This window comes from Electrona antarctica, assembly GCF_951216825.1.
Source record: "Electrona antarctica genome assembly, chromosome: 5".
Lineage (NCBI taxonomy): Eukaryota > Metazoa > Chordata > Actinopteri > Myctophiformes > Myctophidae > Electrona > Electrona antarctica.
In genome coordinates this window covers 53950037-53966140 of record NC_136810.1, presented here as the reverse complement: position 1 = coordinate 53966140, position 16104 = coordinate 53950037, and the positions used below count along the sequence as shown (strand labels likewise).

General features: G+C 47.3%; 3 protein-coding genes and 1 pseudogene across 4 annotated transcripts in view; 2 read left to right on the top strand and 2 right to left on the bottom strand.

Annotated features, from left to right (window-relative positions):
* Positions 1–377: 377 nt before the first annotated feature.
* Positions 378–2011, bottom strand: LOC306924046 (bifunctional polynucleotide phosphatase/kinase-like; annotated as a pseudogene). The gene is made up of 2 exons: positions 1457–2011; positions 378–1394 (listed from the first exon to the last, which is right to left on the bottom strand). The product of its transcript is annotated as a bifunctional polynucleotide phosphatase/kinase-like (transcript).
* A 3449-nt stretch (positions 2012–5460) lies between these two features.
* LOC306924045 (proton-coupled zinc antiporter SLC30A1-like) lies at positions 5461–6675 on the top strand (the record flags this gene model as incomplete). Its single annotated transcript, XM_079502387.1, has 1 exon — positions 5461–6675. One exon carries the CDS (start codon positions 5461–5463, stop codon positions 6673–6675), a length of 1215 nt encoding a protein of 404 aa, XP_079358513.1.
* Positions 6676–8852: 2177 nt separating this feature from the next.
* Positions 8853–11111, top strand: LOC306924044 (E3 ubiquitin-protein ligase LRSAM1-like; the record flags this gene model as incomplete). Its single annotated transcript, XM_079502386.1, has 1 exon — positions 8853–11111. One exon carries the CDS (start codon positions 8853–8855, stop codon positions 11109–11111), a length of 2259 nt encoding a protein of 752 aa, XP_079358512.1.
* A 2502-nt stretch (positions 11112–13613) lies between these two features.
* Positions 13614–16104, bottom strand: part of met (MET proto-oncogene, receptor tyrosine kinase) — a gene marked incomplete at both ends in the record, with an annotated part of 119052 nt that continues 116561 nt past the window's right edge. The window contains 1 exon segment of the mRNA XM_079502385.1: positions 13614–13792. Coding sequence (XP_079358511.1) covers positions 13614–13792 — 179 coding nt within the window.

The window sequence follows — 16104 nt, the reverse complement described above, 5'->3', positions numbered from 1 at the left end:
TAAGAGGATAAAACCAGAAAAAGACTTGTTTACACAAGGGTCCTCTAGCTCTGGCCCATAGCTTATAAGGACTTTCCATCCTCCATTTTCAATTCATCAAAACAGCAACAATTTAAAAAATCACACTTGTGTGAAGTGAGGGACACTCTTATCATCATACATCATCACATTCCGTGCTCAGCCAATCAAATCATCACATTCCGTGGTACACACAGACACACAAAGCTGGGCATAGGAGGGGCTAGCACCCCTCCAAGAAAATCGGAGTAAAACCCGTTTTATTGGAGAAGTTGTTTGGAGATTCTTTTGCCTTGCCGTTTGCCACATTTGTTGAGAACTAGTGTGTACTAACTAGAACACCGGCTCAGGCTGACCAATCAGCCTTCGGAGAACTGACGAACAGAGCTTCTGATTGGCTGTCTTTGAAGCGTGGGACAAAGTGGACGAAGCCCTCCGATAGGTCGGGAGCCTCGAAATGTTTCTTGTAGCTGTGGAATATCATGTCGTTCACGTTGACATGCTTGGCGTCTGAAGGAGTCGTCATCTCACGGAACCTGTTGTTGTGTCTGGCCTGCTCCATCGATGCAGAGAAGTAGAAACAGCGACACAGAACTCCTGCTGCCTTCGCCACGCCCACGTATCGCTTGCGAGATTCCATGTCCGGGTTGGTGTTGTCGACGGCAACGCCGCGGCCCTCCGTCAGGGCGCGCTCGCACGATGACACGCAGCTCTGCCACGAACCCAGAGCGTCCCTGTTGACGTAGACTTAGCCCTGTGGAACGACGTGGCTGTGGAAGAACGTGGATTTACCCGCAGCGGGGAAGCCCACCGCCACGATGACCTCAGTGCGTGAGGTGGTGGTGAGCGGGGAGGAGGAGTGGGGGTCATGTAGCCTGGCTGTGGAGTCCAGCTTCCTCGGGTCTAATTCTGGCATGCTGTAGTAGGGGACACTCTTCCAGCCCAGGAAGTACTCCTCTGGCGTGTGGAACTGTAGTCCAATGTTCAGAGAGAAGAGTCTGTCACTGCAGGAGAAGTCCTTCTTCTTCTTTCCTGGAGCCCAGTTGACGGGTCTACCCGCTGCGTCTCCCACATAGAAACTCTGTTTGTTATCAACGGACACACCACCGTTAGCCTTCTCACACAGGTGATCCCACATGCCCGTCACTGGCTTCCTGTAGATGCCTGGTCCAGCTGCTACAAACACCTGCACAGGTAGTTGCAGAGCGTTGAGGATGTCTTCGACTTTAGACTTGAAGACCTCTGGTCTCAGTTTACCTCGAGCGATCCCCATCTGGTTGGTGAAGAACACCACCTTGTGTCCTTTCTTCAGCACGCTGGCCAGCCTCGGCGGAATCTCTGGAAACAGAATCCTCCAGTCATCTGGAGCACCTTCTCTGCCATCTCCTGCAAGTGTCTCAGCTTCTCCTCGACCAGTCTCTCCTCCTCCTCCTCAGACTCCTTCTGGTGTCTCCTCTGGCGTTTCACGTCCTCCTGTCTCCCCTCTGGACTCGGTGGCCGCTTAGACGACTTTCTGGGAGAAGCAGAGAAGAAGTCCTTGATGTTGCGCTTGGACCCCACCCACACTGGAGGGAGGGGAGGGGGGTCTTTGTCCTTGGACCCCCGCAGCAGGGCCCTTGTCGTCCTTGGTCTTGTCTCTGGTCTTCAGGGATGAAGAGGGCGAGGAAAAGGAGGAGGGGGGCATTCCGTTGGAGCTGGGCGCAGGGTAGCGCAGGCTGAACGGGTGCTGCCGGTTGACCAGGTACAGGCTCTCTCCCGGGGTCAGTTTACCAGACCGACCTCTGCCCAGGGTCTCGGTGCCCACCGAACTGGGGTTGGGGCCCAGCTGTGTCACCAGTACATCCTGGTCTTTGTAACAGGCCACCAGCTTCACTTGGTGTCTGGAGCACTTCTTGTCTGTGGCGCCGGTCTCGGGTCCTCTGCCCAGAATGACCGCACCGCCGTCCGGCAGCGAGATGCTCACTCCGCCCTCACCCACCAGTGTGCACGACATCGCCAACACTCTGATGATGTATGATGATAAGAGCGTAGAAATGGGTGATACACCATCATACGTCATACATGTACATCATACATCACCATCATACATCATACCCGTGCACCATCATACATCATACCCATTTCTATATATAGGGAGCATTTCTGTGTGTGTGTGTGTGTGTGTGTGTGTGTGTGTGTGTGTGTGTGTGTGTGTGTGTGTGTGTGTGTGTGTGTGTGTGTGTGTGTGTGTGTGTGTGTATAGAAATAATCACACCTGTGTGAAATGAGGGGCGCACTTATCATTGTACATCTTCATAAATCATCTCATTCCGGCCAATCAGAATTTGTGTCCTCACCTTTGTCTTCAATGTTTGTGTTTACACGAACACTCAAAATTGTCCATTCATTGTCAATGGCATTTAATGTTTGTGTTAGGACAAAGTTTGTGTTTGCACATATACACTAAAAGCTAGACAAAAAGTAGCCTATACGTCTCTGGTCACTGGCCAGTGGCTTTCAGCGTGAGAGACTGTCAACTCAACACATGAGCTTGCTTTTCAACCACCTTGCTCTGGTAGACACTATCAAGGGTCTGGACAATCAGGGTTGCAGGGGTTATACAATTCCACCCCATCAAATGGAGGGACTTTTGTGCAATTCCTTTCCATTGAATGGGGTGATTCTGATTCATATAGTAGATCCAGTGGTCAGGGTCACTAGACAGTAGAGGGAGGGAAGGACACACTGAGTTTTACTCTTAAAGGACAACTTTAGTTTTTTTCAACCAAGGTTCATGTTTTAGGTTGTTATTAGAGAAAGTAAAAGATGAGTGTTCATTTTTTTTCATTTGCTGCTTTCTTTCGTTTTAGGGATTTTAGCTATTTTTTACAGGGGGGCGGGGGCATTCGAACATGGGGCTAAATATGTATTTTTTTACGATGTATTATTTTATTATTTACTATATACATATTTAGCCCCATGCTCGAATACCCTGCCCCCTGTCAAAAATAGCTAAAATCGCTAAAACGAAAGAAAGCAGCAAATGGAAAAAAACAACAACACTCATCTTTCACTTTCTCTATTAACAACCTAAAACATGAACCTTGTTTGAAAAAAACTAAAGTTGTCCTTTAACACCAAGTATCTTGCAAAACTGTGATGTGTAATATTATGTTATTGTGTAGGCCTATAGTCTAATTTGCATTACCACATGAAATTAATTACATGACATGATGGGTCATGTCATGTAATTAATTTCATTACATGGTGATGGGTCTGACATGCATAGACTAATCATTTGGGATTATCATTACTTTGACTTGAGCGCCACCTCATGAAATGTAAAAGTAATAGCTAAGTTATAGCTAACAATTACACAATTAAATGGATAACCCTAACCTGAAACCATATTGGTCTTGAGAAAATAAATTAAATAAGTTTAACCTGTCAATAAACTATTCAATCAATCAAACAATGTGAGTGTGGGGAGCCCGGAGCAAACCGCCGACCACAATCACCGCCTGTCCCCTGTATATAAACCACCCTCGGAGGCCGGCCTCTACGATGTAAGTAAGTACATTTTATTACCTTTTAGTACCTTTCAAAACAATGTTACAAAGTACTGTACAGTGGTAAAACAATGAAATTAAATAGTGTGATAAAAACCACACCCGTGTGAAGTGAGGTGCACTCTCATCATCTTACAACATTAGGATTAGGGGATGTAATGATGATGTAAAACAAACAGTGTCAAAACAAACATTAACTTCTCTTTATTGTTAATGGGATTTAATGTTTGTGTTAGGGACAAAACAAACAAATTAATTTCTCGTCATTGTCAATGGCGTTTTTAAAACAAACATTGAACTAAAAACATTAAACCTGTATATAGGAGGGGCCCCTCAGAGTTAGTGTCGAAGTGTCCTTGAGCAAGACTCTGAACCCCTAATTGCGACTTGCATACATGGTTTCCTCCGCCATCAGTGTATGAATGTGTGTGTGTGATGGATAATTTTGAGTTATTAGATCTGTAGATCTGTTATTTTGTGGGATTTGGTTATATGTTCCCAATAATCTTCATGCCCTGTGTGCCACTGAGTTACATCTCATTTCTGCCCAACGTTTAGATAAGTATTAATTCTTCCCCCCAGCTGGAGGGAAGATAAAGTATTGTTTTCTCCTGTTTGCCAAAACACCCAGCGTATCTGTTGGAAAACATGTTATTTGACCTTGTAGCTAGGTAGACTTCATGTCTCCCTCGCTCTCCTATTTGCGTCTTAAAGACATTATATTAGTCGGCACGGCCGTCATTTGTAGGGTGCCAAATACACCTCCCAGCTATAGGTGCCGCTATTATTCACTTTTGATTACCCTCTGAACTCCAAATGCATTACTTCCCCATGTGAAAAGGATGTTATGACTTATGTAGTATAAAATATGGTCACTGATGATGTGTCAGTGAGAGATCTTTTTAACGCTGTACGGACCTGCCATTTCTCTCCCGATGTGATTTGTAATATATATCAAATGGAAAATCATTAGCTCTGGTGTGACTTCTCTTCTTCCGTGTCTGGTGTCAAACTCATTCTAAGGTATTCTGGTATACTCTGATACTTCTACTCTGCCTCTCCTTTTAGTATTATAGTTTTCCTCTAAAGTATTTATCCTTAAAAGGTATTAATATAGAATTACAGTTTAACATTATAACAGTAAAGATAAAGTTAATATTCACTGGTTTAAAAGGTTTACAGTCCTTAATTCTGACTTATTGAGTATTTGTACTCTATTACATTCTTACAAATTCTCCTCAACGGGACTCCTCCAGAGTCCAGATGATTGATTGGTCTTCGAACCTTCCCTTATCCTAAATTTATGCATCAGTGTGAATGGGTGAATTGATGCACAATCTATATGTAAAGCGCCTTGGATAAAGGCGCTATATAAATGCACCATTTACCATTTACCGTTTAATAACACAACAAGAAGAAAAACTAAATAAATTTACGTGCACAAATAGGTAAAGAATTTCTCAAGACAAAATGCTTACGAAATAAACACGTTTTTAACAAGTTCTTGGAACCTGAGACGAAGGTGTGGCTGTATGCTACTGAGAAGATGATTAGTATATGGTCACGCCCCCCTTTATGACCATATAAGGAGCTGAGGGATTTTGAATGTGTTGGACTTTCTTTCGTTCGTTACACTAATAATCACATTGTGACATCAAATGACGTTATCATAACATAGAAATTGACCATATAAAAGACAGAGGTATACGTTACATTATTGTTTGTGTAACGAGGACAGACTGCTGCACCTTGCTGGTTTATGCTAAACTACGGAAGCCAGCTATCTTTCCTAGCAAGCTCTGGAAGGTCCACTTCGATAAACCCTGATTGTAGATAACTAATTACCTTCCACAGAACTTGAATTGACCCCCAAGGGTCGTTTCGGAACGGAAAAATGGCTTGGTCGAATAGTCTACGGCTGATATGCATGCTCACATTTACTTTTGGGTTCTTCGTCGTGGAATTGGTGGTCAGTCAGATCACCGGGTCTCTAACGCTGCTGGCGGATTCCTTCCACATGCTATCCGATGTCATCGCGCAGATCGTGGCTCTGTTTGCCATGCGGCTCGCCGGGAGGACGCAATCCACGGACAGAAACACGTACGGATGGGTCCGGGCGGAGGTGATGGGAGCGCTGGTCAACGCCGTGTTCCTTTATGCACTGTGCGCCACCATCGTCATGGAAGCCACCGAGCGCATCTTCGAACCCCACGAAATAGACAATCCTCCGTTGCTGCTCGCGGTGGGTATCCTAGGGCTTCTCGTCAACCTCATAGGGATCTTCCTATTCCGGCACGGTGGGCACAGCCACTCCCACGGCGGTCATTCGCACGGAAACAAGAACAAGAGTAAAAAGGACAACCGCCTGACGGGGAAAGAGACGAAGGCCCTCTCGCCGTACGCGGACAAGGACAACGTCAGCCAGGGCTCCGGCACCGCCCAGCTCAACATCCGCGGGGTCTTCCTGCACGTGCTGGGCGACTTCATGGTCTCCGTGGTGGTGGTGTTCAACGCCCTGATCTTCACCTACGTGTGGCAGCCCTGCGTCGAGGGCGAGGACTGCATCAACCCGTGCTACAGCGGCCACGACGGCCACAGCACCACGGGCCACAACGGCACCCTGCATCTTGGTCCGTTCACCAAGATGGCCGGCCCCTGCTGGGTGCTCTACATGGAGCCCTGCCTCGTCTTCATCACCGTCGGCCTCATGCTGTACTTCACCTACCCCCTGCTGAAGGAGGCCATGCTCATCCTCCTGCAGACGGTGCCCAAGCAGATCGACGTGAACGGACTCAACGAGCGCCTGCTCGGCCTGGACGGCGTGCTGGCCATCCACGAGCTGCACATCTGGCAGCTGGCGGGCAGCCGCGTCATCGCCACGGCGCACGTCAAGTGCCACGACCCCAGCTCCTACATGGACGTGGCGAAGCGCATCAAGGACTTCTTCCACCACGAGGGCATCCACGCCACGACCATCCAGCCGGAGTTTGTCACGTTCAACTCGGAGTCGCGGGACTGTGAGCTCCCCTGTCAGACTCAGTGTGCTCCCAGCCTGTGCTGCAGCAACGGGGAGAACGGAGCCGAACAGGATGCGGCACAAGAACCATAGGGTACGAGTATGACCACTAGAGAGGTGAACAGGTCCAGAAACTACATGCTGCATGGTCCACAATCTGTTGGATTCTGGTCCACAATTTGCAGGCTGTTTCTCAGGGCTTCTTGGTTGTCTTTTGTTGTTTGTTTGTTTTTGTTTTTTAGCCGGGAATGGTGGCCCTGTCATTGGTGGCCATGACAAAATAAGTTGTTTTTATTTTCTCTTTTATTTTTTTTGAGGGGCGCTAGCCCATCCTATGCACAGCTTTGTGTTTGTAGCACGGAATGTGATGATTTGATTGGCGGATGTATGATGTATGATAAGAGCTCCCCTCACTTCACACGAGTGTGATTTCAATGGCGAATTTTCAGGGCCTTCAAGATCCTCAGAAGAAAGAAAATAATATTTTTTTGAATATATATATTTTTTATCCAAATTTATTAAAATAGTTTGTGTCGCTAATCTGTCAAAAACGCACTGTTTCGCTCGCCATAGTTGTTTTCGCCCCATGCAGCACTGCGCATTGGAGCGTTTTTGTACAGGAGAGCCAATCAGAGATTTATTTTAACAAAGTCTCTGGGCAGACTTTCCTCCATCGAGGGTATAGGCCTATCTCACAGCCCGCTTTTCACGCCCACTTCCGGTAAATAGTGGTGTCTTTAACATTAGCATTTACACGTTTTTTTCTCTGGAGAATCTAAGTACATTTTCTAATGTACATTTTCTAATATTTTCTAATATTATTATGAAGCAAACACGATGGTAAATCAGCTCGAACAGATAGAACAAACCTTACCTTGAGAAAACAAAAGTTGTAGACTTCTTAAATTACCTCTGTTAACATGTAGCGTCTATGGAGTGACGTCACGCTATCACCACTAACCCCAAAAGGGGGCGTATTAAGGGGGGCGGGGACATTCTGTGAGATAGGCTTAATTCTATTATTCTATAGCATGCCCCGGCCAAATACACTTTAACGGGAGCCCAGGTGTCGAGTGACAGTTTGATCAGCCAATCACATTTGGAGCTGTAGTCAATGGGCGTAGTCTTTTAGATGTCAAGGTATTCTAGAGGTACGTGCCTTGCCCCTCGGATACCGTACAGCGATACATCGCCAACTATCAAGCATATCAAACAAACAAAAGAAACATGGCAGAAGCAAATGATTAATTAACACTTCCCTTCTCAACCAGACAGTGGCCTTGTGGTTACAGTGTCCGCCCTGAAACTGGGAGGTCGGGGTTCAATCCCCGGCCGGGTCCTACCAAAGACTCTAAAAATGGGACCCAGTGCCTCCCTGCTTGGCACTCAGCATCAATGGGTTGGATTGGGGGTCAAATCAACTAATGATTCCCGAGCGCGGCGCACGCTGCAGCTCACCGCTCCAAGAGATGGGTCAAATGCGGAGAACAAATTTCACTGCGGTAACGTCTGTGACTAATCGTACGACTTTGACATTTAATGAAAAGATGGACATTGTCAAAATAGGCCGCCCGACACCAGAAATAAAAGGGAAGACTGGAAATCAGCCAAGCATCAAAGGCCTGTTACGACGAGCGACATTTCCAGGCCAGCAATTGGGAACGGTACCCCTGGATTAGTGGCTTGGTTTCTCGCCACTAAGTATAGACCTAGTAGTAGTAAAAAGCACACACAAAACATTGTACTCTAAAAACAAACATTAAAAGTCCATATAGAACTGGGCTGCCATACGATGTCACGGGGCGCATGCACACAGCCAGGCGTTCCTGAAAGATCCAAAACAATTGTAACATTGCACAGTACTAACGTCATAGTCTGTTGTTTAATGACATACTGTACAGATCAGAGCCTGATCAGAGAGAGAGTGAGAGACGTCAGACGTCATGACCCCGTCGACCCCTGAGCGAGCTGCTAAAAAAGCAGTTTAACCCATTTTGGGCCGGGAACCCCTTTTGGTGTTTTAAACATTATGTTATAATTTAGCTATTGAAAAATAGCAGATCTACAAGCTCATATACATGATGTCATTACAAACATGGACATCCTCCACTGCCGTGCCCAAATATGGATATGTATGACGTCATCTATGATGTCACCAAATATAAAAGATTTGTCCGTGACATCACAGACTGTATAACACATGCAGTCTTAGCGTCACTTGACGAGGTGACCGCCACGGGCGTCATCACTATACTTGGACGTTATTGACGATGCCTCTGTCCTTCACCAGCAAGAAGGACTCCAGAAAACGACTGGAGCATCAGCTGTGTGCGTCCAAAGAGGTGGGAGCCGACGACGTCCTGGACATCTCGGCCTGTGAGCTGTCAGAGGTGCCGTCCAGCGCCCTCTCCACGTGCCGCGTCGTTCGGAAGAAGGCTCTCATCCTCCACGGGAATAAACTGAAGTCCCTGTTGCCCAGAGGATGCGACATCGGCGCTCTGTCCACCATCAAGGTACTGGATCTGCACAACAACAGGCTGACGTCCCTCCCCGACGACATCGGGACACTGTCGTCGCTGCAGGTTCTGAACGTGGCCAAGAACCAGCTGGAGTCCCTGCCGGACTCCATCGGTGACCTCCGGCTCCTGCAGACGCTCGACGTCAGGGCGAACCTCCTCGCCGAACTGCCCTCTTCGGTCGGCCGCCTGAGCAACCTGCGCATCCTGGACGTGAGCGGCAACGCCGTCCGCCGCCTTCCCAAATCCCTCGGCCGCGTGCGCACGCTGGAGAGCCTGGCGCTCGACGCCGGGGCCATGTCGTATCCGCCGGCCAGCGTGTGTGCCGGCGGCACCGAGGACATCCAGAGGTTCCTGTGCGCCGAGCTGGGAGAGGAGTACCGTCCTCCGTCTCTGTACCTCCTGTCGGCGCTGGAGAGCAGCAGCAGCAGCAGCAGCAGCAGCAGCAGCAGCAGCGACCGCAGCAAATGCAACGACGCCGACGGCCCGCAGCAGGCGTGTAGGAGCAACTTCGACGAGTACGAGAAGAGGAAGGAGCGCAAGCAGAAGGAGACGCTGGCCGCAGAGTGCCGCCTGGCGGAGGAGATGTGCAGGGAGCACGCTCAGCTCCTCCTCGCAAGCAGCTCCCACAAGGAGAACCTCCTCCAAGCGGTGCGGCGGGAGCAGCAGCGTGCGGAGCAGGGCGTCTCGCGGCAGCAGAAGGTCCAGGAGGCCGACAGACTGTCTCTGCTGGAGGAGGTCCGTCGGGCCGAGGACGGCCTCGGCGGTCGCGTCGACGACCGGCTGACGGACGTCGACCAACAGAAGAGGAACGCCGAGGCCCTTCGGGCGCTGGAAGAAGATCGGATGCGCGTCGAGCGGCTGACCGCCGTCACGCAGGAGGAGGCCGCTTCCCTGAGGAAGAGGGAGGTCGCGGCGGCCATGCAGCGGATGCTGTCGGACGGACGCGCCACGGACCTCCTCCAGGAGGCCAACGACCGGCGCAGACGCGGCGCCATCTCCGAGGCTTGCAAGAGCGCTCAGAGTTTGGACCGGACGCTTGATTTGGCGCTCTCTCTGCGGCAACTGGACAAGTCCAAGGCCGTCGGGCGTATCTTGGAAGAGGAGGAGCTGCAGAAGGCCGCCTTCGAGGCCCTGCAGCTAAAGAAGGACGGCGTGCACAGTTACATCCGCCTGCAGATCGGGCTTGTAGAGGCCCGCTTGATGCAGCTGAGTAAGCTGGAGCTCAAGAGACGCGACATGGACACAGAGGACATGCGGGAGGAGCTGGAGAAGCAGCGACCGGCTCTCAGCCGCTCCTTGCAGCAGCTGCTGAAGCAGAAGGACCAGAGGGAGACGGAGCTGAAGCAGCATCTGGTCCAGATGGAGCGAGCGTCGGCCGCCGGCCGGCAGAACTACTGGATGCTCCAGTACCAGAGGCTGCTCGAGTCCAAGCCGTCGGAGCTGCGCGCGCTGGAGGCCGTGGTGGACCCCGCGTTGGTCTCCCTGTTGTCCACGCTGTCGGCTCAGCGCTACCTGCCCGTCCTGGCTCATCGTGGCGTGACCGGCGGCGAAGCCCTGCGTCGCATGACCGCCTCCGACCTCGGCGAGCTGGGCATCGGCGAGACGGGTGTCCAGCAGGCGCTGCTGAACTGGGCCGAGCAGAAGTTTCTTCCTACAGTGCATGATGATGACGACGACGACGTTAAGGAAACCCAGCAGCAGCGGACAGGGGAAGAAGAGGCTTCCTCTTCCTGGGCTACATATCCTTCTGCGTCACCGGCGCCATACCCCGTACTCCCGGAACACGGGTCACTCCCGTCAGCCTCCAACGCTGTGGAGGGACCGGGTGGTTCTACGGAAGGCCCAAGTGGGTCTGGTGAGTGCGTGGTGTGCATGGACGCGGCGCCTCAGGTCGTCTTCCTGCCGTGCGGTCACGTCTGCTGCTGTCGGGCGTGCGGCGGCGCTCTGCGCGACTGTCCTCTGTGTCGCAACAACATCGCCCAGCGCGTACGTCTCTACCTGCAGCACTGAATAATAGTGTACCTCTGGAGCAGCTCCTTCTAAAGCAGTGGTTCTCAAACATTTTTTGGCACAGGTCAACCCTGTAAACCGCTTTTTCATCTACGGCACCCCCAGAGTACATTGTTACATTTCAGCACCTTTGTCATATTAACAGTACGTAAATATGTACATCTTTAAAAGATATACAGTATATCACGAGGAACACTATGGGGAGAACATTTGTTTCCATTAATCCCGACTGAGAATCTCTTTTATACTGCGTTTAACCACATGAACCCCATCATGTGCAGGGCGGCGGTGGCTCAGGGGTAGAGTTTCCAGATGGTAACCACAAGGTCACCAGTTCGAACCCGGGCTCCCCCAGAGTTAGTGTCGAAGTGTCCTTGAGCAAGACACTGAACCCCTAATTGCTCCTGATGTGCTGGTTGGTACCTTGCATGGTTTCCGCAGCCATCAGTGTGTGAATGGGTGAATGTAATGCACAATCTATGTAAAGCGCCTTGGATAAAGCCATTATCATTTGCCATTTATCATCCATATTCTGGGGGGAACATTCACCAAGAATAGCCCACACACTTTTTTGAGTGGTGTAAACCACTCCTACGACTGGCTTTGTTAGTCTGTCTGTCTGTGCTCAAAAAATGAGCATGGTTGCTACGGTCACCCAGTTCACCCGGGTGTGATTTCATTACGTCAGACATTACGTCAGACCACAGCTGATCAGTCTATATAAGACCTTACACCACTCAGTTCACACGGGTGTGATTTTTTTAAATACCGGTAGGTAGAATTGAGCTGAGGATCTTTGTGTCTGTCAGTCTCTTATGCCCATATATGGAGATCTCTGTATCTGTCTGTCCCCTGCATTTATATACATGGTGCATTTATATAGCGCCTTTATCCAAGGCGCTTTACATATACTGTATATAGTGTGCATTACATTAACCCATTCACACACACACACACACACACACACACACACACACACACACACACACACACACACACACACACACACACCGATGACAGGAAACCATGCAAGGCAAACCTGCATATCTGGAGCAATTAGGGGTTCAGCGTCTTGCTCAAGGACACGTCGACACGAACTCTGGGGGAGCCCGGGTCCACTCTACCCCTGAGCCACGGCCGCCCCTTATGTCATTGTCATCAATATGCCATCATAGTACTGCCATCATAGACTGGACTCCATATTTGGGCACAGACCAAGCCCCCCCAGAACCACCGTTTGGCCCCCAGTTGTCCTTGAGGGGTTCCAGGTGGTCCCCCAGCTAAATGATGGAGAGATCTAAATGGACTATAGAAAAGAATACCAGCACTCACGTTGTATCCTGGAAGGATTAAATCTTTATTTTGTTTCCCCCCAGCAGCAAACAACAGTAAGGACGTTTCAGGGCGGATACTCTAACCACAGTGGCCTTGTGGTTAGAGTGTCCGCCCTGAAACTGGGAGGTCGGGGTTCGATCTCCGGCCGGGTCATACCAAAGACTGTATAAAATGGGACCCAATGCCTCCCTGCTTGGCACTCAGCATCAAGGGTTGGATTGGGGGTAAAAAATCTACTAATCAAATGATTCCCGAGCGCGGCGCACGCTGCAGCTCACCGCTCCTTGGCTGCGGCTCACCGCTCCAAGAGATGGGTCAAATGCGGAGAACAAATTTCACTGCGGTAACGTGTGTGACAAATCGTATGACTTTGACTTTGACTTTGTTTTCGGCCCAAGAGCCTTCTTCAGTGCCTTCTTCAGAGCCTTCTTCAGAGCCTTCTTCAGAGCCTTCTTCAGTGTAACCAGATTTACGCTGAAGAAGGCTCTCGGGCCGAAAACGTCCTTACTGTTGGGGGGGAACAAAATAAAGCTTTAATCCTTCCAGGATACTATACATGAGTGCTGGTATTCTTTTCTATAGCCTGTATCTTCCAGATGCACCCGTGACATTATGACGTGGAAATACTCAACTTGCTTTTGCTTTCTTCTTCGAGATCTAAATGGACCCTTACAGATCTTTAACTCTTGAGAGTGTAAAATGAAACCAGGTTTCGTTTCACGTCGCTCTCATGCTGCAAAAGAGATGGCACATTTTTATCGTTTGTCTTTTGAGATGGTCAATTATATAGTTTTAGCACCCCCCGAAGGTGCAAAAAGGTCTTTACACACTTCTTTCATGTGAATAATACCCTTAAAAAATAAAATAAAAAGCTCTTGATGATGTCAACTGGTAAATATTTGAAGAACTCTGTGAAGGACTAATTGATTGTGTTGGTCAGGAATGTTCGTTTCCCATGTCCTTCAGTCAGCTGAGGACAAACATTGATCTGGCAGCTGGGCGGGCCCATCCTACAGTGATCTGTCCTGATCTGGGGACTGTTGATTACGTTTCCCACACATTTGATTCATTCACGCAGGTTAATTTGACAAGGTCGTCGGAGAGGACAGACTAGATTATATAAAAGGAGCCCCTATAACAAAGTCAGTGTTTTTGTGGGCATAAAGGTTATAGGCAGAACTCGCTCAGCACCGGTTCTTCTGGGTCCAAACAGCAGTAGATTATGTGTCCTCCTGTGTGGTTGTTCTTCAGCGTCCTACTGGGCTGCACCATTGGACTTCCAGTTCCTCCTCCAGAACATGATGTCAGGTAAGATATTGTTTGGTTTATGGTTTTAAATACAGAGCCTAAAAAAGAGAGAACAATAATTCAATCAGAAATATTAATTTGTCAAACACTAAAAACTAATACAAAAAAATATATAGTGTATGTAGACTATATATTATTATTTATACGTATATCTCACACCTTATAAAAAGATTTATTTCTACAGTAACTCACAATCGATGACTAATGATACTAGTGGCTCTGCTTTCATGTAAGTATTTCCATAAAAAAAATACACAATGCTTAAACGAAATGAGAAAACAACAAATGTACTACTACTACTACTACTATACAATGTTGTTCTGTATTTTATTTTATTACTGTTTCTGTTGTTATTTTATTGATATTTGTGCTGTTTTTCTTGTTGCCGCAATGTTGAAGAGCAAGAATATATAATCTCGTATAGGCTTAAGTCTAAAATGGGACGTAACAATAAATTCAGTGTTATATTGTGATTTCAGGAATGACCATTTGATAGTGATACAAATGAGAGTAATGCTGTCTATTCTTTCTTTTGCCTTTAGAAACTCTGGTGAACTCAGTGTTCCTTCAGTGAACAACACCCTGGGTAACAACAACACCCTGGGTAACTCTACAGGGTGAGTCTTGACAAATCCTTCACATTTCACGGTACAATATCACAAGGTATGTGCTGCTGACTACCAGTGGTGGAAAGTAACTAAGTACTTTTACTTAAGTACTGTACTTAAGTACAATTTTGAGGTATTTGTACTTTACTTGAGTATTTCCAATTTCCAGTACTTTTACTTCTACTCCACTACACCTGGGAGCCAAAATTTGTACTTTTACTTCACTACAATTATTTGAAAACTTTAGTTACTAGTTACTTTGGCGATTTTGATTAGAAAACATACACTAACCACTTCAACCCTTATATTTCGGCCATTGGAAAATAGCCGATCTACAAGCTCAATGCGTCGCAACGCGACGCATTGAGATCTATTGAAATCTATTGAAAATCTATTTTCAATAGATTTTCTACACATTTTGAACTTGTGAAATGGGACATTCTGCAATATGAATACTTTTACTTTTAGTACTTTAAGTACATTTTGATGCCGATACTTTTGTACTTTTACTCAAGTACATTTTCAATTCCGTACTTTTACTTGTAACGAAGTAGTTCTAAATTGCAGTATTGGTACTTTTACTTAAGTAAAACAATTGAGTACTTTTTCCACCGCTGCTGACTACAATAAAACACTGTCGCAGCAATTAGCCCTTCACTAAATCCCACCCCAAAAAGCGATTGTCCAATGCCAATCCAAATAGTTTAGCAACGGTTGCTATGCAGGTCAAGCTTTCTTCGCTGCTAACGTGCCTATTGGACAAGGATGGGTTGGGGAGGAGGGACTTAGTGAAGGGCTAATTGCTGCATGAGAAAAGAAAATAGAGACCTCAAGCTGATTCTTCAAGTCCAAAGTGACATTGTATAACTTGATCCTCAAGGCTTGCAAATATTAATGCAAATCCTCTTGGGTGAATGGAATGCTTGGAAAGGAATACCGGCGTATTTACAATGAAGGGAAAAATAATGTCTAGACTAGCATGCCTATACAGTAGTTACTATACTAAGCTGAAATGTGCTAAAAAAAACAACAACAATTAGCCAATCAAATCATCACATTCCTTGCTATACAAACACATTCCATGCTCAAACAGACCTACACACAAAGCTGTGCATATAGGAGGAGCTAGCGCCCCTCAAAAAGAATGTTGTACTGTATATGGATATTCAAGTATAACTTATTGAGCTTTCTTTCTATAGGAACGTCCGATCAAATGATACTGATGATACTGTGTAAGTAGATTTCGTAGCGGTAAGCTCACAAAAGAGCTCAAATTCGGTGTTGCGCATCGCCGGTGTTGTCATGCAAAATTACAGCAAATCTAATATCTGCTTACTGTTGCAGGCCCCATGTCAATACAAACAGGACTTTCTCTCTTCCGACGTAAGCCGATTTTTCATCTACTGTATCATTGACAGTGTTCAAATGCATGCCTATACTACATTAAGACTACCTTAACCCATTTTGACCTGATATCAGATTATATAATATAAAAATGTCTTACATCCTGACAGTTTTCTGAAAAGGCTATGTTTCTATGTCAGTCGTTCTTCGATTTTTCAAAAATAGCAGACATAATGCTAACACCAAAAGGGGTTCCTGCCCAAAATGGGTTAATAGCGTAATATAATTAAGATAAGCACACATTTTGTTCAATTGAAAGATGCATTATGAGTAAATGTAGATCTCTTTCTATTTTTTATAGGGAGGACGATCCAAAGTATGATCCAAAGTAAGTGTCA